At 36.2% G+C, this 15,261-nt stretch overlaps 2 protein-coding genes across 9 annotated transcripts; both read left to right on the forward strand.

Annotated features, from left to right (window-relative positions):
• The first annotated feature begins 3,374 nt into the window (after window positions 1-3,374).
• On the forward strand, window positions 3,375-5,409 carry LOC120286205 (probable WRKY transcription factor 19). The gene is made up of 2 exons (XM_039308206.1): window positions 3,375-3,638; window positions 4,623-5,409. Exons 1-2 carry the CDS (start codon window positions 3,411-3,413, stop codon window positions 5,085-5,087), a joined length of 693 nt encoding a protein of 230 aa, XP_039164140.1. The 5' UTR covers window positions 3,375-3,410; the 3' UTR covers window positions 5,088-5,409.
• A 939-nt stretch (window positions 5,410-6,348) lies between these two features.
• LOC120291296 lies at window positions 6,349-14,372 on the forward strand. Of its 8 annotated transcripts, none has more exons than XR_005549272.1 (8): window positions 6,349-6,548; window positions 6,782-7,024; window positions 7,263-7,594; window positions 8,257-8,359; window positions 9,516-9,655; window positions 9,745-12,526; window positions 13,136-13,233; window positions 14,048-14,372. XR_005549272.1 is itself a non-coding variant. In XM_039308476.1 (4 exons), the coding sequence occupies exons 2-4, from the start codon at window positions 9,534-9,536 to the stop codon at window positions 14,182-14,184; spliced, it is 357 nt and encodes a 118-aa protein (XP_039164410.1). In that variant the 5' UTR covers window positions 7,607-8,359; window positions 9,516-9,533; the 3' UTR covers window positions 14,185-14,372. The 8 variants fall into 8 exon arrangements, 2 of the variants coding, with proteins under 2 accessions (XP_039164410.1, XP_039164411.1); XR_005549274.1 differs by having other exon boundaries at window positions 9,745-9,842; XR_005549269.1 differs by having other exon boundaries at window positions 9,516-12,526.
• The last annotated feature ends 889 nt before the right edge of the window (window positions 14,373-15,261 follow it).

The following is a 15,261-nucleotide window of genomic DNA, read 5'->3' on the forward strand; positions in this document are numbered from 1 at the left end:
ATGAACCAACTACCTGAAAACACAGTATCAAATCTTAAGCTAATAGTCATTGCTGATCATTGAACTCCTTCATCCAATGGCTTCTTCATCAAATCCCGAAAAGATTTACGATGTCTTCTTGAATTTTAGAGGCACAGACCTACGTAACAATTTTGTAGACCATCTCTACCAAGCTTTACACCGGATTGGGATATACACTTTCCTGGATAGTGAGGAACTGCAAAAGGGAGAACAAATATCGATGTTTATGAAGGCCATCGAAGAATCATGCATCGCAATTGTTGTTTTCTCTAAGAACTACGCTTCCTCAAGGTGGTGCTTGAAAGAGTTGGTGAAGATTATGGAGTGCAAGGAGCAAAAGAACCTCACTGTACTACCAATGTTTTATAAAGTTGACCCCAAAGAAGTGAGGGGGCAGAAAGAGTTATCAAAGAGCTTTGGCTAAGCACGAGTTCAACTTCAGGAAGGATTTGGAGAAAGTGAAGAGATGGAGGAAAGCTCTTTTCGACGCTGGTAACTTGTCCGGGTAGCATTTGAACGATGGGTAAGTAGAGTCGAGTTCATATTTTGTGTAAGAAAAATAATCTTTACAAGTAAGTATAAAGATTACGTTTAAAAAGTAAATAGATAAATAAATAAATTGATGCACACATGATTGTAAGTATATGAATAGATGTTCCGCCTTATGATTCCTGAAAATTCTTAAGTCGCTTAAGTTTAAGTTAGTTATTTCATAGAAATATTGGTGAACCTAAGTGAAGTTAAGAAAAATAAAATTTGGCAAAAGATAAGAAATATTGACAAGTAACTCAAACAAGAATTGTTCATTTATAATTAGTTGGTAACTTAATTGAAGAAAAATTGGTATGTCACTCTAATTAATGTTGACAATTTTAAAAATGAGTTAGTAAGTAATCAAATAAGGGCCGGTAACTCAATAAAAAGTTGGGAAATTAATAGATCAAGTAAACTTTTTTTTTTTTTTTTTGGTCAGTGATCAAGTAAAATTTGATAAGTAGTTTAAGTGAGAGTTGGTGATCTAAAACTACTAAGTAATTGTTTAGTATGTGAGTCACAATAATTTGTGTTAGCAAATGCAAATAAAAGTTAGTAAATTTGAGGCCTTAAGTTATACAAATCAAATTTGGTCAGTGCCAAAAACGGTGATGAACAAATTATGAGAAGAAGTTGGCAATTTCAATAACTATTGGTAAGTTACTAACAAGTTATGCAAAAAAATATTAGATCAGTAATTTTTTTTCACTAACAGTTTTTTGACATTTACCAATATCTATTAAAATTTATTAGCACGAAAAGAAACCTGTTTTCGGACATCGAACAATAGAATTCTGCCTTTAGCTTTTGCTAAGCCCTGTTTCATTCCGGTAAGGCGTGTAGCTCTTTCTTTTGGATCCTCGTTGCCCTCCTCTAAGTGTAGTTGCCCTCCATTAAGTGTAATAAAAGTTCTAAACAATTTATCCGTGGACTACTTGAGGTCTTCACGTTTCATTTTGGTCGATTAGTTTGATAGACCCTGAACTTGTAACATGTGGCATTTTAAGTTCGGAAAAATCACAGGCAGCTATCCATAGAGCAGACACGTGGCTTTTCTAGAATGAAAAATTGACACTAGCACTTCATCGGCCGGCAAATTTACTCTCATTTGATCAAAATAAAATGTCAAAACTTGATTGACAAATGGACAAAATGTTAAGCGGTGTTACTTACTCCTTTTTTTTTTTTTGGAAGGAATAAGAAAGTTCGCAACGCTTGATATAGGATAATTAGTGTGTATAGATCACGTGAAGCAATGACATCATGCTTCAGAGAATTTAATAGTTGTGGAATCAAAAACTTAACCACCGTTCAAAGTCCTAATTGGCTCTTTTTGACTAGAAATAAATCACATTTGACAGTCAAAAAGAAAAATAAGTGGATCATCCTGTCAAAATCTAAAGGACATGAATCACTTAAGTAGATAGATACATGTTTCAATTGGTGTTGAGCTTTTAGAGTTCTAATTCGACTCGAACGGAATACATTTTGTTTTGGTAGTGATTATCTGAAGTATGACGCACTGATTTGTCATTATTGGCTGATAATTGCCCATTAATTGCTTATTCAAATTGCTAAAAAAATGACGGTACAACTTCATTTTTTGCTTTTAGCAGAGACGAGTCAGAGCTTATACAAAATATTGTGAAGAAAATCTCCACTGACTTAGACCGAATTCCTTTGCATGTTGCTGAGCATCCGGTTGGGATAGAGTCCTGAGTAATTAAGTTGAAATCGATGTTAAACCTTCACTCTCAAGGTGATTTTCTGATGGTGGGATTATGGGGACAAGGAGGCATAGGAAAAACAACTTTAGCTAAAGCCATTTATAATGATATTTTTAGATAATTTGAAGGTTCCTGTTTTTTGGAACATGTTCAAGAAACTTCAAAAGCTTGCAGGGGTTTAGTTACTTTGCAAGAGTCATTACTAAACGATATATTACTACTGCAACAAAGATTGGAAGTGTCCAATGTGGATGGAGGTATTAATCTAATACAACATAGACTTTGGCACAAAAGAGTTCTCCTCATTCTTGATGATGTGGATGACTTGCACTAGTTACATGCTTTAGCGGGAGAAGGCAAGTGGTTTGGTAATGGGAGTAGGGTCATTGTTACTACAAGAGATAGTCATTTGCTAACTTATCTTGGGATAGATCAAGATCATGTGTATGACGTTAGAGCATTGAATTACAATGAAGCTTATGAGCTGCTTAGTAAGCATGCTTTGTCGACACACCAAAAATCAAAAATCAAGACAAATCTAGTGGATAGTGTTTTGAATCATGCTAAAGGCCTTCCTTTAGCACTTGAGGTGCTAGGCTCCTTCTTATGCGGTAGAAGAGAAAGTGAATGGGAAAGTACACTGGATAAAATTTCTACAACTCCTAACAAATACATCAATGATGTGCTCATAATGAATTATGAAGGGCTAGAGGCAAATGAGAAAGAGATTTTTCTCCACATTGCATGCTTCTTTAAGGGGTGGAAAATTGAGTACATAAAGAAAGTTCTCAACAGTTGCAATCTCAAGGCCATAATAGGATTACAAATTCTCATTGAGAAGTCCTTGATAAGAATTGAGTTTGGAAACGTACATATGCATGACTTGATTCAATTGATGGGTATGGATATTGTGAACCAAGAAAATGATGACCCTAGAAGACGCAGCAGACTATGGCAGTATGATGATGTTCTTGATGTTTTGTCAAGCAACATGGTAAGACTTGCAAATATGATTCAATCTTCTGCTCCTATTCTTTGACTCTAATTACTGAACATGCATAACCTAGATAAGTTTTGTATAAACAAGGAGATTGTGTCGTAAAAGCCATAGTGTTGGAGCCACTTGAGATGAAAGAGATACGTATCGATGCTAATGCTTTTACTAAAATGAGAAGGTTGAGATTGCTCATCATGCGCAATCTTACTTTCCAAGGTCCGGTTTGTCTTCCAAATTGGTTAAGATGGTTTGAATGGCCTAGTGCTCTCTCGATTCTAGAATTTTTCTCTGGTCCTAAGAAATTAGTGGGACTTAATCTGCGTGAAGGCAATATGACAATAGTGCCAAAACAACTTAAGGTGAGCATTTACCTACATAGACCTTCACATTATCCACTTCATTCATATATGTCTATGCGTATAATAAGTGGTGTACACAAAAGGAAGCGGCGTTCTTCTATTTCGGAAACCATTTCTTGTTTTTCTTTTCAAAATGACCCTAGCTACTTGCTGTTAGAAATATTGACGTGCAGCAAAATTGGCATTCAAAGAATTTAGTGAAAAAAATAGAATAACCAATTTTACGTATTGACGTGCAGCAAAATTGGCATTCAAAGAATTTAGTGAAAAAAATAGAATAACCAATTTTACGTATTCATCAAGAAGAAGAAGAAGAAGAAGAAGAAGAAGAAGAAGAAGAAGAAGAAGAAGAAGAAGAAGATTTAGATCCCTTTCTAAATGTAAATTCTAAACGTATTCATCCATGGTATAATATTTTGTAAAGTAAGAAATTTTGGATAAGAAGGAATTAAGAAGAAGAAGAAGAAAATTCTAAACGTATTCATCCATGGTATAATATAGAAGAAGAAGAAGAAGAAGAAGAAGAAGAAGAAGAAGAAAGAAGAAGAAGAAGAAGAAGAAGAAGAAGAAGAAGAAGAAGAAGAAGAAGAAGAAGATTTAGATCCCTTTCTAAATGTAAATTCTAAATGTAAATGAAAGTTGATTTTGTTGTTTTTGCAGGACTTCAAGAAGAAGAAGAAGATTTAGATCCCTTTCTAAATGTGAATGAAAGTTGATTTTGTTGTTTTTGCAGGATAAGAAGGAATTAAGAAGAAGAAGAAGAAAATTCTAAACGTATTCATCCATGGTATAATATTTTGTAAAGTAAGAAATTTTGGATAAGAAGGAATTAAGAAGAAGAAGAAGAAGAAGAAGAAGAAGAAGAAGAAGAAAGAAGAAGAAGAAGAAGAAGAAGAAAGAAGAAGAAGAAGAAGAAGAAGAAGAAGAAGAAGATTTAGATCCCTTTCTAAATGTGAATGAAAGTTGATTTTGTTGTTTTTGCAGGACTTCCAAAATTTGACCTATGTTAATTTCAGCAAATGTGAGTCCTTGGCTCTTATGCCTAACCTCTCATGTACTCCAAATCTCCAAGAGTTGGATCTCTATGGTTGCAAAAACTTGGTAGAAGCCCACGAGTCGATTGCATATCACGATAAGTTACAAGTGTTGAATTTATATGGGTGCTCTGAACTTAGTTTTTTTCCAAATGTGCTCAAGTCAAAAAATCTCAAAGACCTTGATCTTGGTAATTGCACAAAATTTGAAAGGTTCCCTGATATTCCATATAAGCTCGAAGGCCTCAAAGAGCTTAATTTACTAGGGACCGCTATTAAAGAACTTCCTGCATCAATAGAAAATATTGTATCTTTGGAGAGAATGTGCTTAGATTTTTGCAAGAACCTGATAAGTCTTCCTTCAATCATCTACAAGTTACAAAACATTGAGAACTTGGAAGTTGCACAAACTTAATTGAGTTTCCAAAGTACGAGGATTCTGTTGATCCATGCATGAAGATCGGACTTTCAAATTTACGCTTGTTAAGCCTTTCAGAATGTAATCTGTCTGAAGTCGAGTTTCTTGAAAATATTTCCTGTTTTCCCCACTTGAGTAAGTTATATCTATTGGGGAACAGTATTACTAATCTTCCTACATCCATCAATAAACGTGATCATTTGTCCATATTGAGAGTTTCAAATTGCCATCAATTACAAGAGATTCCTGAACTTCCACCATCTCTGATTAGTCTTTCGGCAGATAATTGTGAATCCGTGCGAACAAATGAGGATTTAACTTCAATACGGTTGACCATGGCTAAGATTTCCGCAAGCAGACAAGTTAGACACACTCTCTCTCTCTCTCTCTCTCTCTCTCATATCAATGTGGAGTATATGTTGGATCCAGTGTGTGCTTATTGCAGAAGAAGAAAATGCAAGAGTCGACGCTTAAGGAAAGCAAACAAATATAAATTGTTTTTCCCATGAATATACCTGTAATGGAGCTGGCTAACTTTCTTTTATGGAAACGATTTCTATCTCATGAGACTTTTATATCAATGCAAGGCAAATGATAATGGATCTCCACTCATTTATAGGACTCTAGTCCAAAGTGAAATTCGCTAGGATTACTTACTAAGTTTTAATTAAATTCTTCTATTTGGGCACTAATAACAAATTTGGATACTTTCTAACTATCTCTCCCTATAACAGTATGATGATTCCAATATTTGTATCCCTGGACAAGAGATGCCAAAGTGGATCATCCCCGTTGAGAGGATTCCATATCTTTCATTGTTTCAAAGGACTTGTATGACAAATTTCTTGGATTGGCTCTTTGTCTAGTTGTCAATAATGACAAACAAAAAGAGACAGCCTTATATTGTATGGATTCACATGTTAACGGCATAAGCCTAGGTTACCCTAGACGACTGTATTCGGTGGATTCGGATCATATTTGGCTTGAGTATATTATACTAAGTAAGCTGTGGGAAATAATTGATTTTCTTCAATTCGATGGGAGTTATGTACAACTTGGCCTTAGAGTACAGGGTTTGAAAAGATGGGGATTCCGAATCATATGCAAGCAATTAGAGGACGATTTAAAGGTTGAGATTTGAGACAATTTGCTAATTGATCTCCTTTTCTCTACGAGGTTGTTCTTGAATCAACACATCCAGAAGCCGAGAGTTCACTTATGCATGAAGGTAGTTCAATCGGAACAGATCTATAGGAGGGCTTGCAAGATTGTCAAATGAGCGCTGAGGAACAAAGTCAAATAGTAATAAAGAGAAATCATGAGCTTTTCTCCCACGAGGCATGCGAACCCAGACCATGTGAACTTCTAATTCGATTGGCAGAGATGAGTATGGCTGTATTTGGTCGCTGCCTTTGTTGTTTGAATGATCGAGAACCTAGCTGAGGAAGCAATTCGTAGGTCTGTGAGCTCAGCTGATCTTGATTACAATGCCTCCTTTCTCCTTGTTCTTTTCGTTTTCTTTTCTCAGGAAAACCTTTTAACGCCCTGTTAACTGCATATCCTAAATAAAATTCTGTCATTCTTTTTTCTCTTTAATCTATTTTTCCTTTTGCTTTTAGTTTTTCTCTGTATATTATACCTAAATTATATATATCTGTTCTTTTTGTCAAATCCTCTTTTCCCCGCCATAGGCAAAGTTCGAACTCCACCGACGCTACTTTCCGCATCACGACTGCTCATCTTCCACTAGACACGAGCGGACAGAAGAAGTCCGTTTTCCTGAAACGGAGTCCCTAGCGAACCGATGGCGATGGAGACCAGCGATTTGAGGCGACAGACTACAACTGCTGACCGAAGCAATGGAAGATGATGTAGCTTCGGGTGAAGGATCTCTCTGCTGAGGTTCCGGGCTCGTGCGGATTGCTATAGATCAGGTAACGCCTGACACATCCGCAATATGATACTTGAGATGGATTTTGAATTCGATTCCTATGGCGCTGCAATTGAGCGGGAACTTGACGAATGTGTCGTTGAATTTGTTCGAGAGACGGTGGATAAGGTGTTTCTTCGTAAGTTTAGTCTGTGGTTGCTTGGTAGGGAATTCATTGGTAATCCACGTCACACGCTGCAAAATTAGCGATAATCTCGTATAACTTTTCTTTTTTTCTTTAGGTGAAGTCTAGGTTCAAAGGAAAAAACAAGCAATGAAGGGTGACCAGTGGGAAGGAGGGTGTGCATGGGTTGGTTCAGTCCCCTTTTCAGGCAAAAAATTGAGTGAATCCGGGTGCTATAGATGTGGAACCAGGCGGACAACCAGCCACACTGTGGGGAGAGAGAGAGAGTAGTATGTACCTATCATGAAGATGTGCAGCTGGTGACATAGGTTGGCCCAGACGATTGAATTTTGGTATAGGACCCTATTGCTAAGTTCTATGAGGCACTTGAAGAGTTAAAAAAATAGTATTATGAAGAAGATGCAGTGAAATGGCTAGCCACCACAGAAGGTTGCTCGACAGTCGATCCTTTTATCAAATTTTCAAGGAGCATGGAATTTAATATGAGCATTGGTTTGTGACCATGGATATCTAGTTAGTTGGTCAATTTCTTTCACCCTGTAGACTGTGTGAACAAGAAAAAATCACAAGAAACACGAAATAGAAATGTTATTTAGTAGAATAGAAACAAAAGCACAAGAAGCTGATTGGCAATTCTGATTTGTGAGGTCATTGCGATAGATTAGGATTCTGTTTTCAATCCCTTTGTGCCATAGCATTTATGAAGGAGAATGATCTAGAAGTCTTGGAAGCTTCTTGAATGTTTGAGTGGAACCTGATTAATTTAAGATAAGCTTCTGAGGAACCAATTGATTGAACACACTGGAAAGAGCAACATGTAGTCTCTCAAACTTGTTGCTGTTTTTGCTTTAGTGATGTTAGAGCCATATCAATTTAGCAGTTTGGTTAGATTGGCATCTGAATTACAGGATGAGTTTGGGGTGATAATCATTGCAAGGAAGTTTTGACCAATACATTATACAGGATCTGCAAGATTTTGATCGTATAGCTCCAAGACATGCATTCATTCCCTTAGTAGATGCATATTAATACTGAAATATTTCTGCTGCTGCAACTTGATGCTGATTTCCTCTTGAGTTGCCTAAATGCAGGTGTGCATGCATGAAAGAACTTTCTCTGAACAAGTAACAAGCCCTATTTGCCTTCCTTGTATAAGGCAAAGCTTGCTCTGGACAGCCTTGAAGTTCCAGTTGGGTAAAATGCTGATTTTCAGTAATCACGTGCATTTCAGACATATTACTTTATTTTCTAATTAAGATGATTTGTAGTTCAGTCTCAATTATTGAATGATTTCAGATTTTACTCTTTAATTGAACAGCTTTGTAATTGTTGAGGATGGGCACGTGTTATTATGTTAGGAAGAAACCAGAACAATGCGACACAAATCGTGTGGTTTATCAAATCGTGTGGTTTATCATTTTGTCTCCACCACCTTGTATAAATTTGGCCAACAGCACTTTGTTATTGTTCTGAATTGATACCCTCATCCACTCTCAGTTATTGTTTATCTTTTTATGTTTCTCCCATGATTATTTCTTTAACAGATGATAAAAGAATTATCTGAACAAAATTTGTTGATAAGTGGAATTTTCCATGCATTATTAGGCTGTAAATGGTTTTGTTCCCATTATTCTTTCATAAAATATGACTAAGGCCAACACTAACAATAATCTGGCTTTATTATGCACAATGTTTTATGTATTTCATTTACCATTGTGCTCTGTCTAGATCCATATTTTGGTCTTTATCAGCTTTTGTGAAGTACCGTTAGCTAGACTTTGGTATACTTATTTAGTATAAAAATGAATTGTGAAGATGGTACCTGCTTCTTGGGCACATTTTTTCCACCCAACGGCCACATCTACAACAATAGTTTAAGCCTGGTTCCTGGTAGACATAATCTCTTATCTAATAATCTATTCCTATAATCATTTATAGTTATGTGGTGACAAAACACTACAAATGACTTTGTGGACAGTAATAAATAGTTGATGAGAAAAATATTTGGCCCTTTTAGTACCTTTTGGAGCATAAGGAAAAAACACAGGCACCTTGCTATAGGGGTATATAAAAAATTCTGTTAGAAAAGGTGGAGGTGGCCAATCCAATAAGAAGCCTCTTTTTCGTGTGAGATTCTCAGCAGCTTTAATTGAGCAGAACTTGTCGATATCATGTAGTATATGCCTTGACCACTCTTTTATATACTCAACTGGATAACTCATCAGAGAAAACATTTACCATGAAATGTATTTCCTAAATTTATGTTGAAACTACACTAAGAGCAACTTTCTCTCTGGCAAAGCTCCTAACTTTGATATGCTTTCTTATTTTTCTCCTTGCGCTTTCACAGCCAACAGGACTTGCAGAGATGAACGCTCTTGCAGAGGACAGGATTTTAGGTTGCAGAAGTTGCAGAAAAGTTTTCGGCATGCTCCCTTTATGTGACATGCGAACCATGGATTATGTATGGAGCAGCATCATCGATCATTGGTACATCTGTTGATCATGCTGAAATAAAACTAAACTTTCCTAAAATTTGTTTGCATATAAATGATTAGATGACACTTGGCCACTTTTAGGTAAAGAAGTATATTATGGCCGTGCAAATGATTGATTTGGAAGCTGTGGCTCGATACTGTGTTGCATTCAAGTATTCCTGAGGCATGCATTAGGGCAGGTTCTGAACTTGCTTTTGTTGCTGATGTTGTATCTACTTAGCTCCACTTTAGAAATTGTGACATGTGACAATTGACAACTCAAGCTTACTGGAGGTTTTTTATTCCTTATCTTGATTACTGATGGATGTGGTATCGCAGTGATTCTGTTTGCAGTCGCACCTTGAATATTGCAACACATAACCATGGAAATAGAAAAAGTTTATGGAACTAAATTTCATCTTTTCTGTCCTTTTCCTAGTCTAAATGGAAAAAAGTGAAGTTTCCCAAAGCCTCTAGAAGTCGAGTTTATATCAATTCTTTCTGTCCTCACTTTATTTCCTTTTTCTTAAATTCCTCATGACTGGTTAAACATTTTCCTTTTTTTTTTTTTAAATTTCCACTAAGAGTTCTCGGAAGTGCTACAAGTTAAGCTAACATTAGTTTGTTTTTTCCTTTTCCTTTTGCCCCCTGTTTCTTCATCTCTTCTTCCTCACTTGCTTTCACTGCAGTGAGATTCTTTGATGTCTTAATGTTATCAAGTTTAAATCAGGAAATATAGTATCTTCAAAGAAATATGATTTTGTAACTATGAGCAAATTGTGCTTTCTGATATGCTGTGGGCAATGTACTTGATCTTCTTGCATACATCAGGGCAAGTGCTAGCTAAACTGTGGCATATGGCTTGTGTTTCCAGTATGATTTATTATCTGTCTGATGCTGCCATAACCTAACATTTCATGTTTGCTAAGCTTGGGCAGAACTCATCAATTTTTTATTCAGACTTTGTTGACATAAAACTTAAAACGTACTGAAATAGGATCTGTTTCAATGTAGCTCATGAAGTAGCTAATTTAGATTACGAAATTGTCTCTTTGTTGAAGTATTAGTTTTGAAAGAAGAAGCTCAAGTACAAGGGGTAAGAAGCATGAGGATGCACCAAGGGATGCATCAAAACAAAAAAGTTCAGCCAAAAAAAAAAAAAAAAACATGAAAGCTCTGACTTTAAGAGCTTGAAATACATGGTTATGCTGCTGTAAATAATGTGATTATGAGTCAAAAGTATTGTGGGAAACATGACGTAGCTCTTTACCTTTCTGAATACAACATTAAGCAAGGGGACTCATCTTGCAGATAAAGGACCACTTGCTCAATTTCCTCTCTCTGGAGCTCATAAACTAGCCCAAGGTACTGCATAATTTCATGATAGAGAGAACAAGACTGTTATAATGTTGAGCACGGTTCCTGTGCGATGTTTGGAAGATGTAGCTGATTGAAACCCCTCCTAGCCAGTACTAGTACAAGAGCCATCCATAAATCTTCTCTCAATCATATCACTGTTGCAAGATGTATCTGAAGAGAAGTTGCCCATCCAAATTAAAAGCCTCTAAGCATCACTCTGTTTACAGCATGTTGTTTGTTCTCCAAGGACATTAGGTTCCATGCTGAAGAAAAAATATAGAACAACCCAAAGGCATCATGAAAGTAGAAAATTTTTAGCAATAGATACCCCAAGCATACACTCTTTTATATTTGATGCAAGAATTTTGCCAAGGTCAGTGCCTAGTTACTGTCAAGTTAATCAATTGGTACAGTTCAGCATGAAAACCTATTATCTGAAGTACAGACATTTCTTAGAATTGCTATTCTCAAGACAGATATGTAAACCTCCTAACTAAACATATTCTCCCACTAGCGAACTTGATTTTGTTTAAAAAGTAACTTCTTTTGCAAATTGCTCTGTCAATTAGTCTGATATATTATCTCTAGCATGATATTTGGACACGTCTTGCAAATGGAATTTGTCTTGGGATTTCAAGCTGATGAGCTAGGTAAAATTGCAGAATCATCGGAAATATTGGCTGGTTTCCACAAAATCATCAGGTTTCAAGTGTCTGCCTGAAATATGAATGTTTCCAACCTTTTTCTTGTTTCTCTTGCCATAATGGGAATTATGGATCAAAGGATTTCAAATGTTGGAGATAGGATAGTGTAAGAAGCAATATCTCTTCTGTGAAATTATAATGAACAAGGAAACCCTAATGGTATGAACAGTGATCAACCACCAGTTGAACTGTCTACTCGAAATTTTTTTATAATACTACAGTTAGCACCTATTTACATCAGATAACCTAAGGAAAATGATAGTTCTTTTTCAATGAACCTGTAGTTAAGTACACATTTTAACAGGTTTCACGAGCATAATAGAGTAACTCTACTTTTTGAACCAGAGTTTACTTTATCAATCAATGAAGTAGAGCATTGCGACTGCTAGCTATATCTCCCTGAAAGACCCTCTCGGAGCACACATCCATTTCGATATTGTTTAAGAACAATTTAGGAAGTCTCTTTCTATTTCTACCTTTTGATCAATTCTCCCAACCAGCTAGAGAAAGAATTGTAGCTGGGGCTTTTCTTGATTGCAGATCTTGCTAAACTACTCTCTCTCTCTCTCTCTCTCTCTCTCTCTCTCTCTAGTCACGCTTGGACTTGTTTATATCTAAATCGTTTGCTGCAGTAAAGATATGTTGTATCTATACTCTGCAGATTATCTGCACATCCCAAGTCAATAAACCTGGCCCAGTTGAATGTTTTGTAATAACAAAGTGTTGATGAAATTCCAAGCTTTGAACTAGCGGGCTGTCGGTTGGATAGAAACCCATTCAGAAGTTTTCTCCATCAAGGATAAGGTGCTTATCTTGAGATGGTGGGTACACTTATCCAGATTGACACTATATATAGTTGCTTGAGTGGAACGGTGTTCAGCCATAAAATGGTTGCTATAAATAGGTGTAGAATTTGCCCTGTAAACAAAAGGTATTCTTAACCAGATTGCCATTGGAGAAATAAAACGTCATGTCCCTGGTTAAGAAAAAAGACAAAATGGAGTACCTTAAGAGTTGATAATCCATCGGTTAGACTCATTTGAGAGAAATGTCTTCTTCCTTGATCCCTATCTTGAATTACTAAACATACAGGGTTCTTAGTCCAAAAATTCTCCAATTTGAGCTCTTCAGTCGCAAATATTTCAAGGGACTGGCAGACCATAAACTTTTTGTGCCTCTGAAATAATTAATACGCTTTAGAAACAAATTACATACAGAAAAAATGGCTTTAAAATAATTTGTCTTCGCAATGATAAATTTAATTTGGATTCATGGTTCTTCTCTGTTTTGTAGAAACTTGTTACATGAATATCATTTCTCTTTGCCTTTCTTCCCCTCCTTTTCCATTCATTTGCTGTTAATGACATTGTGGAATCTATGATTTGTTAAGTATTTTATAGATATGCTGAACACTTCTATTTGATGTGCAGCTTCAAAGCCTCACAGGTCGTGGGTTCATCAGGCTTCTCATTCGATCTGCATGCGTTGATTCTTCCTGTCGAATCCTCTCATGCCTTTGCACAACTAGGTAAGACTTTTAAACAATTAAATCCTTCCTTTTATGAATATCATGTACACCATGCATATTATTATGATGCACCTCTGCTGCACATCAAATGATCATCAGTTACTCGTGCATATAACAAGTGGTCTGCATGGTGTGACCTCTCTCTGTCATAGCCTGTTAACATCAAAATGGAACAGACTATGTGGCAATTTCTTTTTTGTAGTGGCAGTGTGATATGATACTCATGATAAGATTGAGTATACCTATAGCTATAGATTTCCTTGTAAAGTAGAAAATTAATTAAAACAAGGACACTAGAAAAGGTCTTCAAGATGAAGCTAGACAACATCCTTACTCTTCATTCCTGATTCTTGGTTTGTTTTGATTATATTGTGCACTGTTCTTATTACTGATGGTTAATCGCTTCAACCTTAGTCAAATTTGCAGTCCAGGTAGTTCCCATTCTTGAGATGAACTCTTTACAAAATAACTTTTGAACTATAGTTTTGCGACTCTTTTTATTCATGTAAACTGCAAATATGTATGTTACATTATTGGCGCAGATACAACATTCTCTCTTGTTTGTGTGTGATGACTGCAACAGTTGATGTTAATTATTTTGTCTCAAGATGTTAAAGCATTTTATGATCATAGTGTTTTCAAACAGTCCTTTGAAGTGTATAGATTTGTGTGTATGTTATTTGTGATGATAAGCATTCTAATTTATGGTCAAAAGGATGTAGTTAAAAATCTAGCATTCCATAAAGTGTCTTTAAACAATTCAGTGCACTCTGACTGACAACGCATGTGCCTTTTACCGCTTTTCCAATCGCAGAATTTCATCAAGAACCTGAGAAAGGAGGCATTGTGCATGAGCAGATCAGTTTTTGCCTGGATGTTCATGTGATTGCGGAGGACTGCAGCTGTGATCAAAGTCCATTTCATGCTTTATCTTGTTTATCAGATGTTTGAGATAATTTACGGCATAATCTTGTGTAGGCATCATTTTTCTGATGCTAAGTTTTTGTCATCACACATATTCTATGATCTAACTTGATTTTTTTAGTTTTTCAAACTTTGAGGTAATTCCAGGCGTGCTATTAATGTGTTTGAGCTTCATAGTTCTGAACTATTTTATGGGCTATCACCAATGATGATTAAAGAAGTATATGATTTACATGTGATTCGCAGGTAGTTTTGGGTATTGAATTGTGTTAACTGGATTTAGGCTTTGTAGTTATATCAATTATGTCATAAACACTTTAATTTGGAGTAATGTAGAGTGAACTAATGTCGTGATTTGGAGTGGGCATCAGTCCGGTCCAACCCAGGTTCTGGATCAAATCGGACTGAAGTGAATTGGCTAGTTCTTCGTGATTTTTGGGGAAACCAGTCCTATTCCTAATTCCACATAAAGGATCAGATCGGCACTATTTCTCAAAGACTTGAAATGTCACGTGATTATACGAGAGAGACTCACTTTTGCAGTGCGAAAGAAATTAGAGAATGAGGTAAAAGCATTAAGGTGACCGATCTGGTTTTAAGATTAGTTGAGGAGTAAGAATTGATTTCAGCTTTTTTCACTATTTGCTTGTGTTTCTGTTGCCACCTTCGCTATGATAATTTGTGGGCAGGTGTAATGTGGAAGGGGAAGCAGCCACACATCCACCATTATAATTACACCTACCAATGGTTCATTGCTATATGCATATATGTTTATACCCTTGCTGAACTCCCGAGCTGAGAAATGAAACCCACATGATGTGCCATCACTCCTCAGTTTCTATCACGCTATAAAGCAGAGAGCCAACATCGACCCCTTAAGATTTTAATCTTGCTTCCTCCCATCATTACCACCAACAATAGAAAAGTTTAAAAAATAAAGGCCCAAAGAGAAAGATGACTCGGAGTAGGTTAGCAATCTGTTCAAGAGTCATATAATTTGTTCCACATCTGCACTTAGCAGTACCTAGACCTGTAACGAATACAAGGAAAAAAAAGAAAATAAAAAAATCAGTTGTTTTGGAACTGTCCCCAAATTGGCCTTGA

This window comes from Eucalyptus grandis, chromosome 3, assembly GCF_016545825.1.
Source record: "Eucalyptus grandis isolate ANBG69807.140 chromosome 3, ASM1654582v1, whole genome shotgun sequence".
Taxonomy (NCBI): Eukaryota; Viridiplantae; Streptophyta; class Magnoliopsida; order Myrtales; family Myrtaceae; genus Eucalyptus; species Eucalyptus grandis.